General features: G+C 37.3%; 1 protein-coding gene across 6 annotated transcripts in view; it reads left to right on the top strand.

Moving 5' to 3' along the window:
- Window positions 1-557: 557 nt before the first annotated feature.
- The window catches only part of plce1 (phospholipase C, epsilon 1), an 84,345-nt gene continuing 56,989 nt past the window's right edge, over window positions 558-27,913 (top strand). For 4 of the 6 annotated variants that reach the window (XM_066693612.1, XM_066693610.1, XM_066693614.1 and 1 more), the window contains exons 1-2: window positions 558-999; window positions 11,992-13,604. In XM_066693612.1, the coding sequence (XP_066549709.1) occupies window positions 12,351-13,604 (1,254 nt within the window). In that variant the 5' untranslated portion in view covers window positions 558-999; window positions 11,992-12,350. The remainder of the gene's footprint in view (window positions 1,000-11,991; window positions 13,605-27,913) is intronic. The other 2 variants (XM_066693615.1, XM_066693611.1) reach the window with 1 other exon arrangement.

Raw genomic sequence — 27,913 nt, 5'->3', positions numbered from 1 at the left:
CAAAGTATTTGGCTGCAAAGCAGATTTAACTACAGCTGCACCTGAAACCTCTGTAATTTGGGGGATTACAATGAGTGAATGTGACTCACATGCATTTAAACTATTAAGTTCCTAATTCAGGGGTCTGTTGAACAACTCAAAATCTTACACGTGAACAGCTGATTGTGCAATTAATTGCTTGCGATTTGTGCAGACACTGCCTAATCAAACACTTACCAAGTAGACCAACAACAGACCCCTGCAACTGTCAAGGAAGTGCACGGACTGATTCCCAGCAGCAAAATAAAATAAAAGTGAATAAAACCATAAGCATAAAAGAAAGTAAGAAACTGATTAACACAAATGCATAATTAAAACAAAAATGCATACTTGGTGTGCTAGAAGAAAGTTATTCTACTTATTACAGTACATATTACATTTCTTTAATTACATAAAACAAAACAAGATCGTTTTTTGGCTTTAGATAGTTGAGAATCATAGTTTCCAGACTGCATTCCCCCCATTGCATTCAATTTCTTTGGAGACTCCCCACACTGGAGGCTTTCAGTCTGTAAGGTCGCTGGCAGCAGAGCAGAGGTTGCTGTATTGAACTTCTGAGAGCAGCCGTTGAATTGCGCCATTGTTTGGCGAGAGAGGACAGGCATTTTTCAATGGGAAAGGGTGTAAAAAGGCACCTTGTGTGTAGCTGCTAACAGAGCAAACGATCCGGTGGAAAGTCCTAAGGAGTGCAGCAGATGAAGTCCCGGTTACAGTCAGCGTTGAGGAAACCCGGTGATTTCATCCATCCCCAAAGTGTGACACAGCACTGAACTTGACTGTCTGTGCGCATCTGGTCCAGTGTCGTCCGGACCCGCCGTCGCATTGGCCGCAGGACTGGGGTCGTGGACCGGGCAGCGAGTCCCCAATCCCGGCTACTGACGCGGAGTTCAGCACATGGGCACACAGACAGACATACTTTATACATGTATGTCTGTTTACTACGTCTGTCTCACTCACATGGTAAGTGAAATCTAATGTTAAGTGGCATCCTGGTGAAACAGGTCTGCCATGTTAACCGTGCATGCTAGTAAACAAACAAACACGTGTAAGGGAATCTGCTTGTGCACAGTGTGACTTTTATACAACGTGGTAGCAAAGCCGGATCTTATTTCAACTCAAACCTAGTTTTTTAAAGGTCCGTTAACATGCAAGCTGCAGTATTGTTATTTTCGCGCCAAACAATGCGATGTTTGATTAACCCCAAACCGTCTACACTTTGGGTTTAATGATGGACGTACAGACGGGTGGTGTTGGTTTCGTTTATGAGTATCAGTGAAACTAACGTTAAGATAGGGCTATTAATATTTATCTTTCGCTTATTGATGTTAATAGTTCATTGCAGTTGTAAAAGAGATGTTTAGTTTCATTAAGGATAAACGAGACAGGTGAATTATGTATAGAGACCCATTCATCTACTTCCAATTGTATAGGTTGTGTTTGCATAGTAGTAAGTGTTTTTTAACAAACAGACAACATTGTAGCTTTGCTTAAGATGAAAGTTGCAGTATTGCTTTAAGTTTGTAGCCAAGTTTGCATGTTCTTATGCGCAGCTGCATGGTTTGGAGGACATGTTGGAAACAGCATTTCTGATACTTTGTGCCCATGCAGCTAATTCAACAGCTCTGGCAGATTACACCCATTTCTAGACTGTGTATCACTGTGAAGTACAGAGTAAACTAGTTTTACTATTTTTATGTTTTACAAGTATTACTATTTTTTGTATTTTACTGTGGCAGGGAAGAGCTACATTTTAATGTAACAAGGGTGGACTATCTCCTGGGCAGGCTCTGGTTAGTTGACTGACTGGTATGAATCTGCATGTGTTGTTACTGGATGGTCAATCAACTGATTAGGCACTGAGGGGGCGCCTTCAGCCTTATTGAAGACCAGGCAAGGAACGGGTGACAGGGTGATCTTATTTGTTTTTAATTTTATGGAGAGTTTTCTTAGATTTTTGTGGGGTTAGGAAGGAAACCCAACACATCCAGTCATACATTGTCACGTGTTACACTCAATCTGTACAGTCTATGGACTGGAGTATAGTACAGTAGCCTGTGCCAGTTCAAACAAACAAACATCCTGATAGCTTGCACACTTAATCTAAAAAGGTCAGACAAGCGGGTAACGGCACAGACTTTCCTGTGTTTGTGTATTCCAGTGTCCGTATCTTCTGCCATTTTCTGAGCAAGAGAATTGAACTCTTCTGGTCTGAAATGATTTAGGAAAGCACTCCCTTCTAAGTGGAGTTATAACTGGTACATCTCAAAACATAGGTCTGTGAAATAAAACATCCAGAAAGAAATGTATCGCGTCCTTGCCGTATTCTGCTGATACTGAAAGGCCAAAACAGTTGTGGGAAAGGAAGACGATGACCATGAAGTCCAGCATCCCACTCTTAAAGTCTCTTATGTATGGTTCTTGCATCTCCATATCCATACATGTCATCTACTAGTTATTTTTTTAATCAGTCTGTTTACAACTATTTAAATGCCCACTTATATGTATTTTTTAATGTTTTCCAGCAGTACATTCTGATGTGTAGTTAATCTAAATACTTACACAAAGAACATCCGCGTGTTTTGCCTGCATCAGACTTGACCTGAAAAACTAATACTAATTTTTTGTTGTCAAATTGAAAATAGAATTTATCCCATGCATAACTATTTAAAATCTACATTTACACTACAGAAATAAATGTGTAATTTTCTTAAAAGTCCCCAGCAAATTGAGAGAAGCATCTCTTTCAAGCTCATAGAAAGCACTGTCATTGCTGTCATGGCCAGAGGTTTGCATATTCTTGACTTTTTTTCTTTTTAACATTGTAACATTTACTGATTTACTGATCTGTGGCTGGCAATAAAAGTAACCGTCTAAACTGATCTTTACCAAGACCAGAACCACAGGATTGTGTCAAAAAGTCACTTATATAAGACATTCCTCTATAGACTGTTGCATTGAGTGCTTTCTGCTTTATTTATTTACCTTTGGATTAGCCCCTCACCAGTTGCAATAAACCCAGAGAAGAATATTGAAATTACAAGCACAAACTACAGAATAACTACTTATTTTATTTAGGAAAGAATGCACAATAAAACAAAGCACCCAGTGTTAACATTCATTGCTACATCTGCAGGAACCCATATATTCCCATACACATCCTGAGTATGAAATAAGCAGACCGGTTTCTTATTGTAATTGTCCTTTGCCTATACAGATGGTAAAAGAAGGATGGCGTGCATCTGTACTAGAAAAACAGTTAGTCAAATTCTGTATCACCCAGCCGGTATTTCCTTTTACAGTTTATTACAACTTAATTATACATGAAGACAAAACAAAAGAAGGATCCCAACACAGATAGATTTAATAATTTATAGCTCCAGCATTGTTATGACTGGATTATGTTTTGGTTTTTTCCCAATGCTGAAGGTTTCTGTGATTTGAACCACGGTTAGATACTTCTTACATGAAGCTTTGCTGATCTCCCAGCCAGACCCTTCGAGGCCCAGGTGTAACTGAAGTAGTTTTCTGCAAACAGTGCCACTCCCGGTGTCTTCATGTGCATGCTGGTCTATAAGTCTTCCACATTGAGAAGCTAATGCATAAGAAACAACTGACATTCCTTACAAAGCTACCAACATTATTTTACCTGCAGTACCGATGGAAGACAATTTTTTTTTTTTTAAACTAATTTACGTATAATGGTATATGGTCTAAAATGAACTTCAACGTCGTGAAATTAATTAACATAGTTTCTAATACTATAGGTCACTTTACGTGTTTTAGAGTAAATGTTATCTGCATTTCCTAGAGAAACGGATATGTAGAAAAAATACCTATTGTGTCTTTGCCTACTAATCCAACTTGCGAGTGAAAACATTTGTGGTATGTATAGGAGCTACACAAAGATGTTGCTTTTCTGTACAGAACAATTTAGTTTGTTTTCAATATTGTTAATGCTGGACAGCCATGGTTATACTGCAGAAAGTGAAATCTCTGATGGTTTCAAGGGAACCAGAGGGAAAAGACAGGAGTGTGTGAGCTTGTTGGTTGTTTAACCCGACTAACTGGCTGTGTGAATGAATTTTTGGTTTATGCATATTCAACAACAACAAATCTGTTGAATGAAATCATTCACATTCAGTGTACAGTAGATTTAAAAGACAACCAATTTAGAGTAAATGGAATCCAGATAGAAATCTTATGAAATTTCACCATGGTGATCAGTACAGTAATAGTGAAAACATAGCCTACGCTAGATCCCCGCTCTTTAGTTTTTGTTGTTCAGGAATGTGCTGCCCCATCCAGCACTATTCTATTCTAGTATTCTAGCAACTGAAGGTGCATTGTAGTGTAACGGCAGGATGTCTGCTACTGTTGTGTCCCCCACGCTATTTTTGCCAACTGGGGTGTGCAAATCCTCTTTCAATACCGTTCAGAATTTCCGGGAATTTTTCCACGAGACGTCGGCCATTAAAGAGAGATGTCATTCCCCTTAGCCGCTTATTGGACGACCAGGGTTGATGGCCACCCCACTTCTGTATCTTCGTGTCTAGTGCTACCCTTTATTGTTAAGTCATGTCACCATGGAGACCCTTCTTGCAGGCTCTATTGATGATGCCTGGGAGGAGATGGGCAAACATCGGCAGCAGAAGCCCTTTGAAAGCAGTTTGTGAATTCCCCCTGATCCTCTATGTTGCCAAGCACCAGAATAATTAGTAGATGACTCACAGTACAGATAAGTACGTGGGCTAGTGAGTCGCTCTCTAGCAGCTGAGCTTTTTAATCTGCTTTAGAAACCTGATCTTCTAGGAGAAGCCAAGTAATTTTTTTGAAGACTAAATGGGGAATAAATTTGTTCTTTGAAAAATGAGAATGGATTCCCCTCCAGTTTATGTTAGATGCATTGCACATTTCAAACAGGTGAAGACATATTGTTTCAAACTGAGTCCAACATATTTTTCTTGTTAATGTCTGATAAAATGTGGGCCACATTTACAGTACAAAGGAATAGTAAGTTGCCTACATTTAAATTGTGTAGGATGAAAATGGTTGGGTTTAAGGTGATGATTTTTTCTAAATTAGAAATACACACTCCTTTCTTCATACAAATGCAATTTCTGTAGCTGAATTATGTAAAGGAAAATCAGTAACCACCAGTCATAGCCTTACTATTGAAGTCAGTTTCAGCATTGACAGGCTGGAATAACTGTGAGTGTTTTATCCTGCAAAGTCAGAATAACTCTTGGAGGGGTGATTGTTAAAAGCTGGTGAAGAGATCTGCCCGAGGGGTGATTGCATAGCAATACAGATCTTCTACTCGCCACAAAGACAAGGGTAGACAGTGGGTGAACCCCCCGCCCCCCCGGCAAAATAATCAAATTCTCTTTAGTTTTACTTGTACATTTTCTTTGTTTGTTCAGTATTCTCGCTCTCTACCCCCTCCCCCCCTCAGCTCTCCTCCACATTAATTCCTGATCCAGTTTATACACTTCCACTGGCGTCTGTGGCCATGCCTGCTAATCATTTCCACATGCTTGTTACCCTTCACATTACATAGATTATGTATGGCCTTCCCATTTTCCTCTTATTTAATAATTTTCTGGGGATTGCTCCAAATGTATATTAAATAATGTATTTATATTGAATTTTTTATCCCTTTTCCAAATGATCAGTTTTAAAATTGTACTTTACGATCCTAAACTATTGTGTCTGGGGAAGACTGATTCGCAGTGAGTGCTGATGACTATTAGATCATGTGAGTAATCCTAAAACCACACCAAACTGGATTTCTGTTCTAATATGAAAAGGCATTTAATGTGCTGAATTTATATTCAATGCTGAAGTACATTGTTATTTTAAAGGGTGAAATAGCTGTATATTCCTTTGTCGTTGTTGTTGTTGAATATGCATAAACCAAAAATTCATTCACACAGCCAGTTAGTCGGGTTAAACAACCAACAAGCTCACACACTCCTGTCTTTTCCCTCTTGTTCCCTTTTCCAACAATGTGAATCTTCACTGAGAACACACCTCTGTGAGTCATTGTATTTCTGAGATTAAGATGAGAAATCTTCAGGTACTTCCACCTAACACTGTTTAGTATAAATCATTTCGATTCAGCTTTTTATTCGTTATTGCTATTGCTCTATTGCATTATTATAATTTTTCACGTTTTACAGCTGTAGATATATTTTGAACTGGGAGAAGTGGAGGCTTTTAAATGATATTTAAACACTGGACACAAACAAAGTGGCAGTACATGGACTTAAAGCAAAACCACACAGAAGGTATTCATTATTTTTTGTTGTGTTTTGTCTTTCAACTTTTATAGCGCTACAGAGCAGCAGTTACATAAAAGTACCTGTTATCTTATTGAAGCGTGCTACAGCGGGAAATGTCTGGAATTCTTGATTGTGCAACTGTTTAGTTGGGAAACTAGAATATCCTTAAAACCTTTTCCTGGTCAGTAATTTAAAATGCTGTAGTATTTGAAATTAGCAAAGATGTGTATTATTTTGTTGTTTTGCATGTTTCCAGTTTGCTGTTTACATGTGGAGTAGAGCACAAACATAGTCATTTGTGGAGTATTTAAGATGGGAGACAAGGGACCAAAGCTATAGTAAGATTGAAATCATTCCCCATGAAACAGGACCACGTTGTTTTAAGTAGCTCCACAGTACACATCTGCTTTTGTGCCTTCCAAACCGTTTGCTGGAGCAATAAAGCTTCTGTCATGCAAACTCATGTCAAAACCAGAATATATTAGGATCAAAGAACAGCATGTGCTGATGTTTTTTACTCATGAGCAACTATTACAAATGGTGTGACTGAGGCTTTGATTATCAATTTTGGTCCAATAAAACCATTGAACCTACTGCAAATACAAGTCTGTTGCCTGGAATTACACTCAGTGCTCTGTTTAATGGATCTGCTGCAAAGGTTGGCAGCAATATATTTGAGCAACTGCATACAAGCTTCTACTCAATGGTTCTTCAAACAAGTGTTACATTTCTGGGCTTAATTTAATTGATCTTTAGTAGTTTTATGGTTTGGTTTTTGGTAATTTAATAATTTTCAAACACATTGTTAAAACTATAGTGTGTTTTCTAGTATATTTTTCTGTGTGAATTAGAGCCCCAAATTAATCATATTCAGCTGTCATTTTCTTTTGCCAACAAATCCAGATGTGTCATGCATAAGAGACAGAGCATATAGTCTCACATTTGAATGCTAGTAACATGCTGATTTTTCATTTATGATCTGATTAAAGTAGTAGTGTGCAAACACGCAAAAGCTCTACCGGCTCTTTGTGTTCAATAGAAATTACCATTTGAAACTTGCCTAAGACTGAGCTCAGTCCTATCACAGACTTGTATTGTTATCTCCTTTTTCATTCTGTGTGAAAGACTAACAGGGAGTTGCCTAAATGCTTGGCTCTACTTTGATCAATTAGTTTCTCTGTTCTAACCAAAGCAGAATCTTGTAATACATTCCAAAAATATTAAAGGTAAATCCTTTAATATTTATAATTTACAAACATAATTCTTAAATATAAGAACACATCCATCCAGAAAATTGCTTCTTTTGTGTTTTCTGAGAAGTGTGTTGCAATGTTGTACAATGAAACATGTTTGATTTGTATTACCTGGGCCAGTGCTATCTGATAAAAGAGAACTTTGACCTGCAAAACTTTAATACAGGATAAACAAGCTACAATAAAGGATGGGGTTGGGTTTTGCATGATTATGTTCTTGTACCCTTGTCAAAATGGGAATAATTAGTACCATTTAAGAGAAGACTAAGGCTATTTGTTTATCTTGGCCAAACCAGAAAGGTTTAAATTGCTATAAAACCAGTTGATTCACTGAACGAAATACAGACATGAGAAAACAAGGAAAAGTCACAGTTGGCATAAATCTCTGTAATTGCTTTCCCAGCAGTTCAGGTGAATCATGTGCTATTACATCATGTCTACCTGTTAACTCTTACAGGGTTGTATTGTATGATAGAAAGATTCAACAGCATGAACGTTAATTATTTTAAGATATGAAAACGAATCCATGCTATCGCAGATGAAGGTTGAAATGGTTTTGCAGTTACAAGTTACATTTGGTTGCTTATAGGGTATTTTTTTGAATGAGTTAGTTATATTTTGCACTACAGTGAAGTTTGGTGATTAAATTAGGGATATGTTTTGGTCTGGGCTAGTAAACTAAGTAAATTGAGACTTCCATTAAGGTTAGATTTGTGTTTCTAGTGGGTCAACTAAAATGTGGATTTGTATAGGCATAGCTTTAAATGTGAGGTTGGCTAGAGTTGAGGCTTAAAATGGTGATCTATAGTCAATGATGTATAGTGTCAAGTCTCTCAGATTTTGAATATTATTTAAGTGTTGGCTACTTAATGGCTGAAGTTTTACAAAACAAATGCACAATAAATACAATTCAAATTAGAAAGCTCCAGAATATTGTATTATTTAATTAAAGCAACAGTGTTGCATTCTCAATTTACCGTTAATGTCATTATAGTATTCTGTTTGACTTTCCTTAGCAGCACACGTTAACATATTCTAATGTCACGGTTTTCCAGTATTGTTTTGGAATAATTTTGGAAAGTCAGGTTTTGGATGAGCAACATCTTGAAATATCAGATTTTTCAGAATGCAAATAAACTTGTTGTGAGAGCAAAGTTTACAGAACATGTATTCTTACAGTGTGCTGCACCTGGGAAAATGTCCTTTATTATTTCCTGCTCATTTTACTAATGCGTCTCAGAACGTGCCCAGTGTGTTATGAGAACAATCTTTGCAAGAGATTCAGAATGTGTTGTGTCTTGTAATGAAATAGGTGGATAGTTTCCTTTTCTGAAAACCAGTTTCTGATTAACTTTCCCAAAATAGTTATTTGTGTCATGTATCAAAATGTAATTTTGTAAAAAGTTCTAGTTGCTACTGCTAATGTCCTTGCACCATGTTTGGTCTTTCCTAGATTTCAAAACGCTTCTTTCAAACCTTGCAGGTTAGAAAACAAGGAAGTTTTGAACATTGTGTGGATTCAATTTAATGACTACATGATAAGATAAAATAATGGGCGTAGGATTTTTGTTCAGACGTTTAGAGTAATAGAGTTCCTACAGGAGAAGACAGTCACCCAGAGTCAGCTGTATAAATAGACTGCAATTAAAAGATTAAGTAACTTATTCAAATGTGTGTACATTTCAATTTCATGTTTTACGTTTATTGTTGATAGGAGGTGTTTTCAGACAAAGGCTGTCCTTTCTGTTGGAGACACAAAGCAGTTCTTACTATTATGTGACACCTTCTGTCTGTGATTGAATTTATGCCTGTTTTAATGTTGAAACTTTTTATACAGTTGGTTCTTGACACACTTGGGGTCTCCTTTATTGTTGTCTTTAGCTGTTCTAGATTAAAATGGGATCTTGGCTGAAAGGCAAAGTAGCCTTGGTTTTCATTCCTTCCACCATGATCTTGATGTTCTCCCCTGACTCCACTCCCTTTCAGAGTACTTGCATTCTTACTGCCCACGCATTTAGAAAAAATATATATTTTTCTGGTCCTCTCTGACTACTGAGTGTTGGGACAGCTGCTGGATTTCATGAGAAGAGTGTTTCAGAATGTCTTTTATAGGGTGGCACCCATGCCTCTTTAGAGGCTTAAGCTTATTTTATAAAAATACTTCAAAATTAAATTGATTAATTTAAACAATTTGTTGATTTGAATGCATTATGGGAAAGATCCTGCAACCTGGGTCAATTTAAACTGCTAGTTCATCTTGTTTTCTGGCAGAAAGCTCAAGATGTCAATCAAGCCATTGCAAAATATATGATCTTATTAATCATGTAGCTAACACAGCTGTTCATTCAGAAGTACCTGTGAATCTGGCACGGCCTGTGTTATTGACATTCGAGCATTGCTGAAACCACAGCAGTGGTATTTGGCTTCTACAGTCATTTGTTTCCATATCTTGTATGGCTTGTGCACATTTTCACATTCTGTGTTGCCGTGTGAAATGAGTGGAGGAGCCCCTGGGTCAGTATGCATCAGCTCTGCCGTCTAGCAGCCCCCCCCCGCCACACTCCCGTTCATCAGGGTGCCTAACCTTGTGCCACAGTTCACTGAGGTCCATTGAAAACCAATACAGAACAGGTTTACCGAATGGTAAGCTTTATTTCTTTGACATATTTATATATTATAAATGGTAGTTGTGCTTTGCTCTAATAACAAAGCTTGGGCTTTTGTGAAACCTACTTGTTTTTTATTTTACCTGTAGAGCAACAAATAGATGATCACACATTTCCCTTTGATAGCATTATGGAGCAATTATTTATTTGCAGAAAACTTAAGTCTAAATTATACAACATATGATCAGAATTATATGGTAGTGGTTACAAAGTATCAAATTATATCATCATATTATATGCTGCTATTGTTCATTCAGAAGTAGACCTTTTCAGAAGTAGAATATTTTCTATTCAGTTAGCTGTATGCATCAGTTAAGACTGAATGAAAGCAAATGCTTTTTGTAAAAACAACAAACAAATACAGAACTGTTTATAATGACACACTTATTGCCATACAACAGGGAAGCAAGACCAGCCATTCTGGGCCATCCGCAGCTCTGAACTTGCTGCTTCATTTGTCCCAAAATCCCACAGGACATACAGTTCGAAACTGGAACACAGAACTGAGAACGTGGGCGTTTTTTACGTAACTCATCTCCTTGTCAAGGCTGCCAGTCAGGACAACCACTTCACATGATATGAATATTTTGTACAGTCATATTGTATGCCTTCTATGAAAATTCATTGTACTGTAAGCATAATTTGTTTTAGATATTTAGCCTGAAATTGCTATTTAGTTATCAATAAAATACATGTTAAAGGTAATTTATCAATCATATCCGTATAACTAAGTGGATTACATATTGGAATATACAAGTAAATAAACTGCCGGAAGCAACTGAGATATTTTTAGTAGGAATGTCACAATGTTATGGCTCCCTAAAAAAAACACACTCTCTTGATTTCGCTGTCCTAGTTTGGTTTTCAGATCCTGCATCTCTGCAGCACGTCTTCACATTTCTCAAAGCATTTTTTTTTTCTTACACAAATATAATTTGAACTTTGTATTTATTGCAACCACATGGCTATAGAAAATACATGTAGACATTCTGCGTTTTCATTAACAATTAATTTGCAAAGAAGAGTAGCTTTTGGCTCAATTGTTATTTGTATAAGATGCTTGTGAGTTGAACTGTTGTACCTGAGTGCTGAGATAAACATATTGATGCATATATGTTCAAGAATACAATCATTTATGAACTTCAGCATGTAAAACAAGTGCGTACGTGGCCTGGGTTATGACGGCAAATGCAGAATTTGAGTCTTAACTAATGCTTCAATTGTTTAAAGTAGCCATAAGCCCATTAACTTCACACTAATTCCATATTTAATTTAAATGTATTACCATTCAGATGATTCATTTTAATTGAGTACAATCACTTATTACAAATGATTTTTTTTTTAACTAGATACTTATTACAAATATCCTTTATTGTGAGCAATAACTGGGACCAAAAGTGAACTGGAAAATGCTATTATATTCTATTTACAAATCAAACTACATCCTTTGTAATTTAGACCTATGCACTGCTGAAAATGCTACACATAGATAATGTGTTTATATTTTGATTTACATTACGTTCTACTCTTAACTTTCTTTGGAATGTAAAAAGTAATTTTCAGATAATCATTTGTATTTTTATCCTAAAACTATTTTATTGCATTTGATAAGTAATGTTATAATTGCAAACAAAATCACTAAATTGTATTAGAAGACCTAATGCACAGACAAAGTTAATGTTTATGTGTGAAGAATTGTTTGTGTTTGTGCTAACGTTATTCATGTGTTTTTTTTTGTTTTTGTTTTTTCAGAAAGTTTTTCAGTTTCCAAATTCCTGCTAGCTCAGGAGGAGACGGACGCTCGGGAAGTGAGGAGGGGCAAGTCGGGGCTCCGGTGACGCTGCGCTCCTTGGCGCTTCAGCAGAACAGCTTGCCTGTCACTTCAGAAAGCACAACATTGATATGCAACCTCCAAACTCGGCAACAGTTTGCTCTGGAAATTCTTCCATCACAGGAGATCAGTTTTCCCTGCCTGGTTTTCACAGCTGGAATGGTTTTATTGCCTATTAACGGCACATCTGCTTTAAGCATGCATGGCCTGTGTGTTCTTGACGGAAACCTCTGCTTGTTAAACAAGGTGATTTACTCCAGTGTTAGTTTATCCCCCCTAGATGGTCTGTGATATGAAGGTTAGTGAGGAGAACCAGAGGAATATATCTACCCTGTGTGTTGCCATGAACTCTGAGGAAACTGGTGCGTCTGTGCTTGAGGCTCGAGGGCAGGGGACAGTGGTATCTGCGTTGTCAGCTGGGACTAGAAATAACTTGAACTCTTCAGACAGCAGCTTTCTTCAGACCCGTGAGGCCAACCTGACAGGAGATCTCACTTACACGAATTCATCTTCAGCAGATGCGGACTCCCAATGCCATGGAACCGTGGCCTGTCTTTTACCGCTCGCTCCAAATGCAGAAATATCCCATGACTGCCGTGCAGACAAGTTTTTTGACACAAAATCTGGGGCATTGGATTCCATCGTACACGTTGACAGCCTGGACCATTGCAGCTCTACACAGAGGGATAGCACAGGCAGATTCTATTGCAACCAGCTGTTTCAGACATGTGATCCCATGGAAGTACAAAGTGTTTGCCAGGAGCCTGACTTTCCTACTAAACAGGACAGTGATACGCCTCAGGATCCGGAGCTACAGTTGGGAACACAGGGTTTTCCTTCAGAGACCTTGTTTGCCAAGGGATTACCAAAGGTGAGCTGCTTAGCAGGGATAAGTAACCAACTGAACTCTGATGCCAGCATCGAGAGGCATGGCATTGTTCCTCGTCAATGCGACACTAAAACAAACAGACACACGATGCCATTGGACTGTTCTACAGGCATGAGCAGCGGCTTCTCTTGCAGTCTGCTTGGGGTCATGAAAACCTGCTTGAATGAAGATGCGTTTTTAGGATGTAATTGCTGGGTCGAGGATGGGTACTCAAGCTTGGAAAGACGCCATAGGAAACACCGAGGGAAGTTCCCTCCTGACAGTTTATGTGGAAGCTCTTCTCCAGCCAGAATGGCATTAAAGCCAATCGTTAATCCCCAAAATAATGGGAATGACCTTTTGGCAGATTGGCCAGAGGGTGAGTTTGTCCGCAATAAGAAGGAGCGCTCCACTCTCCTGGTCAGAAGGTACTATAAAAATAACAGACAGGTGAAGAAATCTGTGTATACCGGCACAAGGGCTATCATGGGGACTCTCCCTTCAGGACACATAGGAGATAAAGTATGGGAGACTGTTTGCAGAAAAAGGTATCGTGTAGGTGAGAGACACGTCAGGTCTGTGATTGAATACATCAGTGACCTCCAGGCTGTCAGGTCATGCCCTCACTCAACACTTCACCGCTTGCTCAGGGCCAAGAAAGCTGAGGTAAGTGTTTGTGGTTTTCACAAATGAAGCACACCATTTTGTTATTAAACAAAATATGCAGAAATAATCTACAGTTTTGTATGGTTTTGTCTTTGTGTTTTTAAGTAAATTCAGTGTAATTAGGTTGTTAAACAGTTTTATAATTTAAAGAGTTATTTATACATCTATCTATATATGTATTTATTTAGGTAAACTAGGTGTCTTTTCGTCATAAACTCACTTTATATATTGGTGACAAATTGTAGGTACTATGCAGCAGTTGTAATGGATTGTTTTTTTTTCTAACGAAGAACTGTTCTCAATTATGATACAATTAAGTAGCTAATCTGTTTAATGTGTTGTCTGTTTTTAATATGTTTGTAAGCCTAGAAGAAATAAGTTGTATTTGGCTGAGAAAGACAAATGTAGACCCGATTCATTTTGTACATACAGACCTGCACATCATTCATACTCGCATGCATTGCCTAGTCCGACTTAATTGGGAACATCAAACTCGCGTGCGATAGCTTCATAGATATGATTTACTGTGCATCCAGTTACACAACAATGCTACTAGTGAATAACTTGTATAGTAATCCTAAAGTTCACTCTCTCCTTTAATCCTCCTAAAGTGTTTCAAAACACTGTTGCATTACAGAAATGCTTGATCCACTGTTACTATCACCAGAGATGTATGCGTATCTCTACATTATCTCCACCATGACAATTGTTATTATTTTGGTGTTTATATTAACGTATAATGTAAGTTAAAAATCAGCTAGACTGGGAAGTGAATTGTTTTTCCCTTCATCTTCAGTAGAAATTGTTTTGCCACCAGTCCCTCTTGTTTCTATACAATATCTCCATCACAATACAGCCCTAAGGTTTGATTAAACTTAACAGGAATTCAATTTGAAGTGAAAATTAAAAACATGAATGCATGGTAATATAGAGCTTTTCTTTTGGCTGTGGTATGTGATAGATGTAGCTAATCCACTTTGGTTCTGCCCCCTAAATTATATATAATTCAGATAATTAGTATTAAATGTGTCAGGAGAAGCAAGATTGTATTGGAGAACGTTGTAACAATTTCACATGAGTCATAGGTTAGTTCAGCAGCTCAGACACTTCACAGCGTAACTGTATATCTGGGAATAAAAAAAAAAACTATTAAGATGTAGGCAAGACAGTGAATCACTTCAAAGTTGTGCTGCTTCAATAAATTAAAAGTAATTTTGCTGTCATAAAGAAATATTTAACATTTTGTGGTCTAAGCAAACAATAACTGGTCTCTGTAATTGTATTACATTAGATACAGGAATAAAATAATATTTTGTAGACTGTGTAAAATGAGTTTCTCACCTTGTACAGATTATATATACCCCAGTATTGCTTGCTATTTTTCATAACCACAGAACGTTTACTGCAACTTGTACTGAAAAGTAAATATGCTTTGTAGTCTAATATCCTGTGAAGGAGTATATACCTTAAAAATGTACTAATTGCACCTTTTACGATAAAGCATTTTGCACTTCCAGGATAATGCCATCTAATCGGTGAAACCTGTATAACAGTCCCAGTATAATCCTCTGATTAAACTAAATTAACCTTTTGAGTTTTCTGCAATCTCTGATTTATGAGCATGTGTCAAATCACAATTAATAACATTGAATACCCTTCATATGCAGAAAATAATTGTGCAGATGACATTACATATGGGTTCACTGTCATGTTTCTGCAACTAAGGTAGACTGATGACTCAAAATGAACATCTGGTCTTGTAGTAAGAAGGACACACTATTGTCTGTGGTATCTGGCAAGAGAGCTAAAATAGGCATGTTATGTGTTAGGGTTGGTGCCTTGGACTGCATACTTTCTACATGGTCTCACATAGAACATTCCTCAGTACCAAGTGGGAGTATGTCATTAAGTTATGTTAATTTTTTCCAGCTCCATTTTACTTTGAAAATGTGTTGTTTCTGCATGGCTATGAAGGACAAAGCTCTTTCAAGGATACTCTGTGTAGGAGTACCTTTATATGCAATTGCTGTATCGTTCCTCTGCCAGATTAATGCAATAAGACTACTTAAGTTTTTAAGACTTTCCCCTTGAAAATAATGTTTGTTTGTTGTTTTTTCCCCAATTTGATAATATCTAGCTAATGGACCGCAGTTGGTTGAATTGTGTGCTTATGTGAACACCATTTGACAAACATATATGAACAGCATATCGGGTTGAAGAGATCAGGGCATAGATTAAAGCAATTGTAGGGCACAGGTTTTACTTATTTTAAAACTAGTTGTGTCAGTGTTATTTTACTTTATTTGTCAGATATCATTCAATACCCCTAGGTAGCATGGAAAATGGAAATGACATTGACAAATCTAACGTGCATACAATGCCAAGTGTGGATAAGTTGTTGGGCAGAATTCTGGCTAAACATGTAAAATATTTGTTTTCCAGTGAATTTAATGTATTTGAAATGCATTCATTTAGCTAAAAGATACATTTTTAGAATGACTAGTTGAGGTTAAAGCTTTAACTTTAGGGCCCTACAATAACTTCACTTGAACTCTGCAATGTGTCTGTGAAACATTATTTAAATTTGTACTGCTCCTGATATAAATGTCTGCCAGGATGTTACACTGTTTTTTTTTCTTTGGTGTTAAGTATCTTTGAAAGGAACAAATGTGGGCCTATTACAGGGCTTCATTCATTGCTTGATAGGTGCCCAAGGAGTAGGAGTGTTGGTCTCAATTCTGTCAAATCTTTGCTGGCTCTTTTAAATGAATAATAGGTGAGAAAATGCAGGAATCATTTCGGTGGCCTCCTGGACGCCATACTCAGAAGTATAATTAACCAAAGCAGACGGCACATGTCAGGGGGCCAGCACTCTACGACAGAATGGACTTCTGTTATAAAATGGTCCTTTTGCTTGCTGCAATTGCAACAAATGGTAGTTTATTGCTCCTGCGTGGTATGGAAATATGTCTTGTATCAGCTGTACAGCACATTCTGTGGCCAATAATAAGCTAATTGAAAAGGTTAATAATCTGAACCGCCGTCAAAAGTAATCTTTGGTGTTCCTGTTCTGTTTCCACAGAAACCAAACACATGTTACAGAAGGGTACTGTGGGTCTTTTGTGCTCTCTTGAATGGGATGTATGCCTTGCTAAACTGCAGTCGCTCAAGGTGATCATTTAGCTGTTTGGTTCCTCTTGAATTTCTGAGAGGAATTCCAAGGTCTCCAATGTACAGTATTTATTTCCTGTGCTGGAGCACTGTGCCAAAACACACACAGCTTTGCACTGGGAGAGCCTGGGGATTAGCTACCACAGCAGAGCACTGGAGGTCTGAGCAGGACAGAACTGCAGATCAACTTACTTTACACTTCTGTGTCAGTGGGTCCTGTCTACCTCATAGGTAAATCATATGAAAACTGAGGCTAATTAAAGACCTGAGGTTTTTTAAGCCTATATAACATTGTGCTGGGGTTTCTGACATTAACTAAAAATTATTTGACATTGTTTCTCTGAACATTCAGAATCTGACAGCAAAAACAAATTGTAAACTCCTTGTATTTCAGTGTGTACATTAATTTAACCAACTAGTGCAACAATCTTCATCTGAATTACTGAAACGCTCAAAAAAATCCAACCAAAAAACACAAAAAGTGATGGTATTGGTGTGTTTGAACGTAGCTTCATGGAAAACTGCTGTTGCAATAAAAGGTCTCAAACACTGGTTATGCTGTCCAAGTTTATATGAAGAGCAGTTCTCATTCATTTAAGTTTTTTTTAATCACGTAATTGTATGCTCCATCTTTTGTGTAATACTCTGACAAAACCGCAATATGGGCAGAATATTTGATGTATTAAGATACCAAAGGTTTTGTTTTTTCTGCTTTGATGTTTAAATGAAACAAAAGGAGATGTTGTAGTGATTACTAATTAAATGGGCTGAATTGTCACTATGTTGTACCAGTGTCCACATTTGCCCTGATTACCATATTCATAGGGTAAAATTGTGTCTGTTTCTGAACATAAGCAGACTTTTTAAAAACAGCTGCACAGGAAGATACTTTTATTTTTGCTTTTTTTATTATCTATTTCTCAATAAATCAACAAATGAAAAGCTGCCACTTGGCGCCCTGTAGAGCTTCACAAATGCAGACATTGTTTGTCGACAATGCATTACGTTTCCCCCTCTCCATCTCCTTTTCATGAAACTATCGCACCAGCAGCTTGTTTATTAAACTGTCATATCTTTCTCAAATTTGACATATGTTGGTTGTGTTGATTGAAGAGGTTTGTTTTGGTCTCTAGCACGCATATCGAAGCCACTGATATTACTGGCCAAAATAAGAAACCATACAGCTGAATAATATATCTTCTGCACTCTCTCTAAAAACACACATTTATTATTCAGTAGTAAATATGATTTAAACATCCCTGAGAGGCGCAATGAAAATAAATACTGTAGCGATCTGGGCCTATTATGTGAGATGGAGGGACTACAGTGTGCGTCTGTCTGTCATTTGTGTGTGTTGGGGGCTGGGGCAGATTGTTTGGGGATCTGTTTTATTGAGGGGAATTATGGTAGTTTCCAGGATCGAAGGTTACCCCAGCGTGGGAACAACGGGGGCGGCGGGATTGGGAGCAGCTGATCGCAGGGGGTGATGAGATATAGAGGGGATAAATAGTTCAGAGCAAGAGCGAGAACTGTGCTGTTCCTAAAAAGTTCTTCTGGGAATAAAACTTGATGCATTAACCCAGACTCTCCTCTTATTATTTGTTGTTTTTGTAAGCAGTGAATCCAGCTAGCTATCCCAAATGCTACATTGGTGTCAGGAGTGGGATAGAATTCACAAAGCTGTGCTGATTGAAAAAAATTTAAAGTATTTGCAAGCTCAACAAAAAGAGAGGGGTCATGGGGTGCCGTTGTGTGGAGGTCCCCTGCGAATGAGAGGGTGTTGAAGGCTCGACTTCTGCAGGCTGTTCCAAAAGCCTGGGCAGACCGATTCAGAGTTTTTCTGGTAACTCTGAGAAGCGGTTCAGATGGCTTTCCCCATGTTGAGTAGCGAACAGGCACTAAGATTTGTTTGTGGACAGTTCACGCAGGGCACCAGTAACAGATCTCTACCAGGAGCCGATACCGAATTAAGTGAGCCCCAGCAGCAGGGTGGCAGGGATGGCAGTGACGAACACTCAGTAGAGGCAGATACTGAACTGGTGAGTGAAGCCTAGTACCAGCAGGGTGGCAGTTATGAGTCCCCGCCTCAGGCAACCAGCGAGACAGAGCAACAGCAACTCAGAGCAGCAGCACGGCTACAGTGAAGGAGCCCGACGAGAGGGAGGCTCTGTGGGGCCCATTGACATCTCCTGGCGGACGGGAAAGAGATGCAGTCGAAGCAGGACCTGAAGGGGACACCCATATGACCAAGCACCGATAGCGAAATTTCCCAATATACTGTTCAATCTATCTGAAGGAAGGAAATCTAAACTTCTTATCTTGTCACTATAGTAGTGAAAGCAACATCTATAGCTAGCTCATAGTATAGTAATTGTTTAACAAAAGACATTAATTCTTACTAGGGTCATTGAAAAAATAACACTGGATTCAAAGGGGCTTGCCGAGGAGAAACTGTAGATAGCATAACTTGCTCCAATGTCCTGAGCAGATGATGACTCAGACATAATAAGCATGCCAAAGGAAATAACTTTAGAGTTAGAACAGACCAGAATACAAAACGATAATATTAGGTGAGACCGAAAAACTGCATACTTTAAAATCTGATGTTTTCATCTTTGTGAAGTCATCAAGAAATGTCTCCATTGTGTGGTTAGATAAAATATAGGCAGGGGATTTCCCTACCTATGCCAAATGACTATTCAGAAGAAAGATATTCTAGTGGTGTCTATTGTTAACACTAACAGCTGCAGAAAGATTTAATATGATTGTGTTAAAACAGAGTTTGCGTCAAAGAAATACATCATGGCATAAACAATACATAAACCACAATTAGTACTAGGGTAAGGGCTTAGTTTAGACTTAGTCTTAAACCTATAGTTAGAGCTAAGGTTAGAATTAGTTTTAGAGAGAGAACAAATCAAAACTTTGACCTACCTGTGAAACGTAAATTACAAAATGGCGCCCTATCATCTTTTGTTTGATAAGTAAAGTGGCTTCTGACAAAAAAAATAAACTTGATAGGATACAGGTTTGTATATTTGGATTTGTGGGTAGGTCAAAGTTTTGATTAGGTGTATGGCTGGGGTTAAAGGCTAAAATTGGGTTAAATCTGGGGTTAGGGTTAAGGTTATGCTTAGGTTAAGTGTTACACCAAGGCTAAGGGCTTTAGTCGAGGCTGGGATTACCGTTAAAGGTAAATGTAATAGTTTTGAAGGTAGCCTTTTAACAGAAGGCACTAGCAACTTAGTTTGGAGGGTTAAACATAAGGTTAGTGTTAAAGCCAGGTTTAGGATTAAGGCTAAAATCAAGACTAGGCATTAAGGTTAGAATAGGATTATGCCTTTGGTTAATGTCAAAGCCAAGCACTAACACTATCAGTAAAGAGCTTTTCAGGCTCTTGCAAATCATGGGATGTGGTATTCATTCATTTGAGAGTTAGAATTTAAACAGCAGGTTTTCATTTGTTTGAAAAAACAAAAAATTATACAGTATAATTGGCCACCTCATCAATTTTCTGATGCAGTGATGATTCACACAAGATTAATAACATGATTCAAGATAGTTGGATAAAAGGACATATTGGCAGAATCACAACTGTTACATAGATGGTCTCTGGAAGAAGATTAATAAAAGCTGTAACAAAAGAATAGTTATGTTAATACTAGAACGTAATGTGTCTAGTCAATAACTGAGCAAATAGCACATCCAAAAGATGTGTTGCCATGACAAAAATTGAAAGGAAGATCTACTTCTGCATTACTCAATTGTTACTGTGTTCATGTTTTTTCACTGATGGGTGTTGGCATTCAGTAATTCTCAAAGTTACTGTATTATAATACATCTTTCTGTTGATGTGTCATGAAACTCAATCTTCATCTCGTGCTAAACCAATTTAATTTGAATGAGTTCATTGTCGAGGAGCACTGGTTCACTGAATAATTTAATGGAAATGTTTTGTCTTCAATGAGGCTGTTCTGGATAATGTACATGTTTGGCCTTGGCAAGAAGAAATTAGTATCTAATGTAGTATATAAAATAAACTGTTTTGAGTGTTTATTCTGTCTCTTCACCTTCGAAATGACCAAAACAACTTTGTTCAGCTGCTCTTCCTAAGTTTCTTTCCTGAAGGCTGTGTATGCCACGAGACACTTTGAAAACCGTCGAAGGCATTGGAATTTTAAAGATTAATGTAATAACAGGGATGCATTTTATTATTATTATTGCCAAACCTTCAAAATTGCTGCTGGTAAAGTAAGAATCTAATTATTCATGAATGTTAATGCTTTATTTAACTTCTAAATACAGTCCATTGCTTGGTACCTCACAAAGCACCGATCTTACTAATGGTATTTACAGATATTTTTTCACTCTTTCAGACCCTGTAATTGTGCCGTGTGGAACAGTAGACTAATAGACAGACACGTCTAGGTCACTAGGCCCGATGGCAGGTGTTGCAACCAGTCTCTCTGTGTTCCAAAATAATTGTGCGATCAGCTTGGAATGTGCATATAAAGCTTGTTTTTCCCAGCTGGGTACTATCGCTTATATACAGATTAGATTATAAATGCACTCTGTTCAACCAGATGTTGGTACTCGCAAATCCTGTCAGGAATTGGCATTCCTAAACCACTTTTCCACTATAAAAATGTGTACAGTGTGTATGAATATATTTATGTAGATGTTTTGCTTTCCAAAATAATGCAGTGAACCAGGTATGTAATGGAGAGATCAGTTTAGGGTGGTTGAACAGTGTCCCAAAACGAAAAAAGTATTGTCAGAACGTAAGTGCTTCCTATTGGGTTGGGTTGGCTTCTTTAGGTTGCTTTTATTTTGCTTCAGACAACTTCTCTCAAGTGATCCCATTGTTAAACAGTAACATAAACTGGAATAAACTATATATCAACCTGGTCTGCAGAAACATTTGAAGTAATTATCTTGAGTGCATGACCAGAGCAAGTCCAGGAAAAATGTAAACTGAAGGTATAATTGTAATGGCAAAAAGTGTACCTTTTAATAGCTTTGGCATTAGTTGGAGATTTCATGCCTTTTTTCCATCTACAATTACGGCTAGAGATTTATAACTGTGGTCATAGCTCAGTGATGTAATTAATTTTTAATGACAAAATCACAGAAATAGAAATTGTACTAAAACACAAGGCAGAAACTTATATTTGATCTGATTAAAAATATGTTCTGAGTTATTCGCATCTGAATATAATATATTTAGTCTTTTTTATATATAAAATAATAGTACAATTAAGGAGCAACACTGAAAGTATTAAAAGGCTGTGTTCCTATTCTGTCAGTCTGTACTATCACAGTATAATTTAATGAGAAAAGCAGATTAATTTCTGTGGGAAAGCAAAAAGATCATTAGGTTACATCCTCTACTTGGACTCCCGTAGAGAATAAATAAATAACATTCCTAGAATACATCCCGTTCATTTAGACCCCGTTTCCTTAATGTGTAAAAATATAGAGATGGTTCCCTACTCATTAGTTTAGTTTATTCTATCAGGAATTATATTGGTTTATAGTCTGGTGAACTCTGGTGTACACTTGATAATACATTATTCAATGACATTGTTTAGGATGACTTGACTGCTTTTTTCAGCCAAACAGTCATGTTATTCACGCTCCACCCTTATTCCCATCTGACTTGATCTGTTAGCTGTAGATATAATTACCTTTTTTATGTCATTAGACACATGTGTACAATACTGGTGGTTCAGCTGTAAAACACTTAAAATTACTCTTGGTTGCCACCTAGTGAAATTAATTTAAACTAAATAATAATATAAAAAATACATGGGTATTCACTGTAACTATTACTACTAATGCCAATAATACGTATTTTATATTTTAAACTTAAAAGCGTTGCATTTATTTATTATAAGTGATTGACTGAATAGAATATTTTAGTCAATTTTACCAGTATCTTTCTTTAGATTATAATTCATATTGTTCAGTTATGACCCTCATCATTGTATTAGTCTAAAGATGTCATTAAATAAATAATAATAATGACATGTAATGTACCTGTGTTTGATTGGTTAAGATTGGCCTGCACCAAGTCAAAGCCTTTATGCACATGCTAATTGCAAATTACAATTTAAGAACTGGGTTTAATGTACTATTATTAAGATGGGGCATGCCACAGTACAAACATTGTAAGATACATTTTTTTTAAGTTAGTAGAATTATTACATCTTCCATTTTATGACTTTTTTTTTGTGTGTGAATCAGATTGCCATAATTCATGTAATACGTAGTAATAGACCCTTGATTGTATGAGCACTCACTACAGTTTGATTGCTCCTCGTTGTGATGAACCACCAGGAGGCGATGTTGAACAGAGCTGTGATGCTCGGATCACACACACTCTCGATATGAATGACAGATCATTCTCTTCCTTAACGTTTCAGGAACTATTTGGATAAAGGATTCTCAAGGTCTAATTACAATATTAGAATTCACCGTCTTAAATTGAAAAACAGAAATTAGTGTCTTTGTTTTTTTTTTTTTTGTATTTATTTTGTATTTGATTTTCATAGACAACATTTTATTTTTTTTTTTTACCTGCATTTGATGCTGGAGATGAAAAACCTAAAAAGGCTGATCCAGATCTCACAGTACGCGAGTCTTTGTAGTGTTTGAGTGGAGGCAGGTGCTTGTATGGGGTCATCACAGCCCGTCTGAAGTTTGACACAGTACCACAGTGGCACCTGGCTTTAACTGGACTTGGTGTGGTTACTGAAGGAAGTACCAGAGTGACCTGTTGCCAGATGTAGCTCAGTCTTCAGAGAACGGTGAATGCATCAGTAGTTACATTCATCATAATCATCATCAAAGCTTAGTGTGGTGGTGTTCAGAGTACGAGGGGATTAATACAGATCACAGCTTTCCATTGGGGTAGGATCAATTATTTTGCATTACGAAATGGAGAAGACACTGAATTAGTGCATCTTTATAAGAAAGTTTCCAAACGAGAGGAGGCCATTTGACCCATCGTGCTCGTTTGGTGTCCATTAGTATCTAAGTGATCCAAGGATCCTATCTAGTCTGTGTTAAATGTTCTCAAATTTTCAGCTTCAACCACATCGCTGGGGAGTTTGTTCCAGATTGTAACAAGAAGAAGTGTCTTCTGATTTCTGTCTTGAACATTGAATGTTTGAGTTTCTCCTATTTCATGATTAAGAGAGAGCTGTATTGGTTTTGCAAAAAGCTCTGGCTCCAGGCAGGTATTACAGACTGTAACAGACGTCAGCATGGTTACAATTAAAGGATTAATTAAGATTCCATAAAAGGAGGAGTAAAATACATTGAGTTTAATTCAAATTTGCTCTCAGAGAACTGCAGAAACCCACCTTCTTTATCGGTTGAGATCGAGATGGTTTAATTTATTGGAGCCATCAGATCGAATAAATACTTGCTTGTACTCCACGAAATTAGATACTTGGTGGGGAAAAACATTTTAACCTTTCTGAGACTTAACTCTGTTACTATCTAATCGGATCAATCAGATTGCACGTAGAATTTTCGGGCTTGAAGAATTACGTTTGTATCCATGGCAATGACAATGTAATTTCCAGTCCAGAGACTCGCAGCCGAGACATTTATATTACTATAGGAATAGAGCGGAACAAAACGCAGGAACAATTAGGTTGCTGGCCTGACGAACAATTTCATTAATGCGGACTCTTGCATACTCTTGGGTACTAGTGGAATTTCACGCTAATTGTACATTACCATCTCGGGCAATCCAGGGAGAAGAGACAATGTTTTATGAGTGCTACACCAATACACGATATAACCCGTTTTATATCTAAACATAAATTGTATCTTTTAGACAAAAACTATTTGTATTGACAGTGCACGAATAGTAAGCACAATTTTCTCAACAATTAACAAGGTTTCGATTCATACGTTGTTTGTAGAGGTCTTACTTAATGTTGTAGTGTGTTTCATTCATTCAGTTCAGTCACCTCCGTATGTAGAGCCTACATTTTACAGCTTTCTGACAAAACCCTGTACAGTATATGTGCAGCAAGTGGATGGCTGCCCTTTCCCTCACCTTCACAAAGGGTTTAATTTCAGGTGGCTTCTAAGCTTTTCTGTCTCTTTATTTTGACAGGTTGTATAAATGCGTCTATATTGCTCATAACTACATAGCTGCATGTGTACAGCTTTTGACGATGTAATATTTGTTGTTTTGTGTCCAGTACTCTTCTGTGTCCCAGCTGGCAAGTTCAGTCAGATTTTGTGTCAGTGTAGCTGGGTAAGAAATACATTTTCTCCAGTTTCTTCCAGCCTGGGAGAAACGGACCTTCTCCTTATGCATGAATCCAACAAGAGTCTTATAATTCACTAGAACTATTTATTGTGTTGACATTTGGAGGTGAAAGGTGTATTTTTCGTTGTTTCCCCTCCTTATGTTGTGCCTTGCAATCTTGAAACATTAAGCCTCTTAATGCATTTATCTGCTCCTTAAGAGCTGATGTAGATAAATATTCTGTTCCTGAAGAATCACCTAGCGCCCCACCATTATAACCTCAATGTAATTTTCAGTATAAGATACAACGTAATTCACCACTCAGCACATGCATTGTACCCGTTACAGAGTTAAATGATATTGCAAAAGTGTTTTGATAAAAAAAAAAAAAAATGTAACACCGAAAAATAAAATGTTAATTTTAGCTGCTATGTTTTTCACAAACCATTAGCTCGTGGGTGTTCTCTGGTGTGCTTTAAGCAGCTGTTTAATCGAAAGGATCTGTTATTTTTCCGGAATGAAATTTAAATTTGTCCCTGTTTTGTAGGGATACTGTGGTTATTACATGTAAATTAAGAAGGGATCTTTAACAAAAGGGCCTGTCACATTTATTTGCCAAATGATTAAATGAGCTAATTAGTTGTTTGTTTGCATAGAACATGCTGTCATTTGCAGCACCTCAATTATAGTGATATAGCAGACTTTGTGTGTAAACAACAACATCAGTCTGGAAATGCTTTCCTGAGATTTGAAGTGTTATCATCCCCAACATGAGGCTATTTCACTTCTCAATATTAACCATATCATCTCCTCTAGGGGAAGTCCTGTGGAAACTAATGATTTGTGATGTTGTCCTGTGTTCGTGGCTTTGCAGTTAAAATGCATTACTTGCATGATTGTGGCGTTGTTAAAAAAAGCAACAGTGGCGCTTCAGACTTAAGAGTTTTGTTGCATCTCAAACGTCAGTACTGCTCTTCGGATTTTGTGTACCAATTATTTAGGATTTTGAGAATTTGAGCTGTCTCTATCTGGGAAAGATTATTTTTTTTGGGGGAGTAGCCTCCATTACATTTTATAAATATGCTTTGATTACCAATGACTAATTACTAAATAATATTTTTCTGCCTTAGCTGATGTATATTTTGCAATGGAACTTTTTCTTGATAATAGCGTGCCTTGGAAAATATTAAGCAAATTAAAAGAGCAGTTGTGAAGATTTTTATATCAAACAAAATGCTGACTCTCAAATGGGCTTAAGTATGTGTTATATCAGAACATGATTTGATTAAATGAGCCCTGTCCTGCACAGAAATCTAATTGTTCAGTACTTTCTCCCCTCCCCTGTTGAGTTCCAGGTTGTGTGTGAGGTATTTACACTGGGCCTGTGATTCCACTTTGAGTTTCAGTGATTCGGTGCTGTCTATAGGATTCCAATATTAAACTTCTCTTAACCACCTTTCCCCCTTATAGCCTGCCCTCCGTTTTAGGAACCCAATATACAAATATTATCCCCTTCTCCAACCCCCACCCCTGCCATCCAACCCAATCATTTGCCTCCCTAATACACACACACAGAGTCTTGATTGCTGAACAGCCTCGCAGTTATTTCAATGAGTGATGGCTCTAAGTAGAACTGAAACAGCCCCATGTGAAATTCAGCAAGGGATTATGATTTGGCACAGAGTTCAGTCCCCTACAGCCTGTTAGGCAGAGTCTCAGTAGGGGGAGACTGCGGGAATCCAGCACCGTGTCGAGTAGGATACAGCCAGCAACTTTGCCACAGGGGTGTTTCAGGGAAATAAGTGGGATATAAAGACCTTGGCAGAATAAAAGTGAAGGTGAGATGGCTCTTTGCTCTATTGTACACTGCAAATGCAACATTCGATGATTTCACATTGCGCAGTGCTGTCTGAAGGGAGTTTTTAACTGAGCTGCTTTAACACTGAGCTGTTCTGTAGATTTTGTTCTCTGCTAATCTCTGGGATTTACATCCTGAATTGACAAACAAGTGTGGTTATGCCACATGAATTGACCATTTGTTGTCGGAATGTTAAAATTGAGATTTTGTTTTGATTATTGCATCTCTGTAAAGACACAATGCTGTACATCTTTGTAGGAGTTTGAAACATTTCTAGAAATCCGTCAGGAGTTAATTTGGCTGTAAAAACTGCGGAGTTTATTTCCCAATGGACTTTTTAATTTTTTTGTGTGCTTTCAGTTGGAAGTATCTTAGGTCATACATATACACCAGCTGCAGCCTATTTTTTCAACTCAGTAAAAATATATATTTTGTATATATTCTTCATGTCTGACAACTAAAATGAGAGATGCAATATTAAGCTATAACCTTTTATTATGTAATCAGAGCAGTAAATAATAATTATTATGAATAAATGGATAACTCATAATAGTATACAGACTGTCCTCATATTCTGAATGGTTAATTAAATGTTTTTAAAAAAGCTTGAAACCTTTAATTAGGGTCAGCATAATAAGAAACAAAATGACCTGTTGGTAATGGGTCTCTTTGAACATTCTTACATAATATTTATGAAATGAAAATTAGCATGCCGATAAAACCCAATTATACAGATTTACAATGATAATTTTTGGTATATGTTGATCTCAATAATTTGTCTTTTAATGCTTGCTTTCATTTGCAAATGCTCTTTATTTTTTAAAGATTTCCATTATATAATGACTGTAATATTCCTTATCACTGCCAGTCACGACAGCTTCTTCAAGTAAAAGAAACCGCAACAGTTAATTTGTTAATAACAGGAGAGAATAATATACATATAGAAAAACATTACCCCTTTTATATTTAACCTGTGTTACTGTCAGGTACAGATTCAAATATGATCTG

This window comes from Amia ocellicauda, chromosome 20 (genome assembly GCF_036373705.1).
Source record: "Amia ocellicauda isolate fAmiCal2 chromosome 20, fAmiCal2.hap1, whole genome shotgun sequence".
NCBI classification, from domain to species: domain Eukaryota; kingdom Metazoa; phylum Chordata; class Actinopteri; order Amiiformes; family Amiidae; genus Amia; species Amia ocellicauda.
The sequence above is the reverse complement of the archived record's forward strand: the minus strand, read 5'-3'. Positions and strand labels throughout refer to the sequence as shown.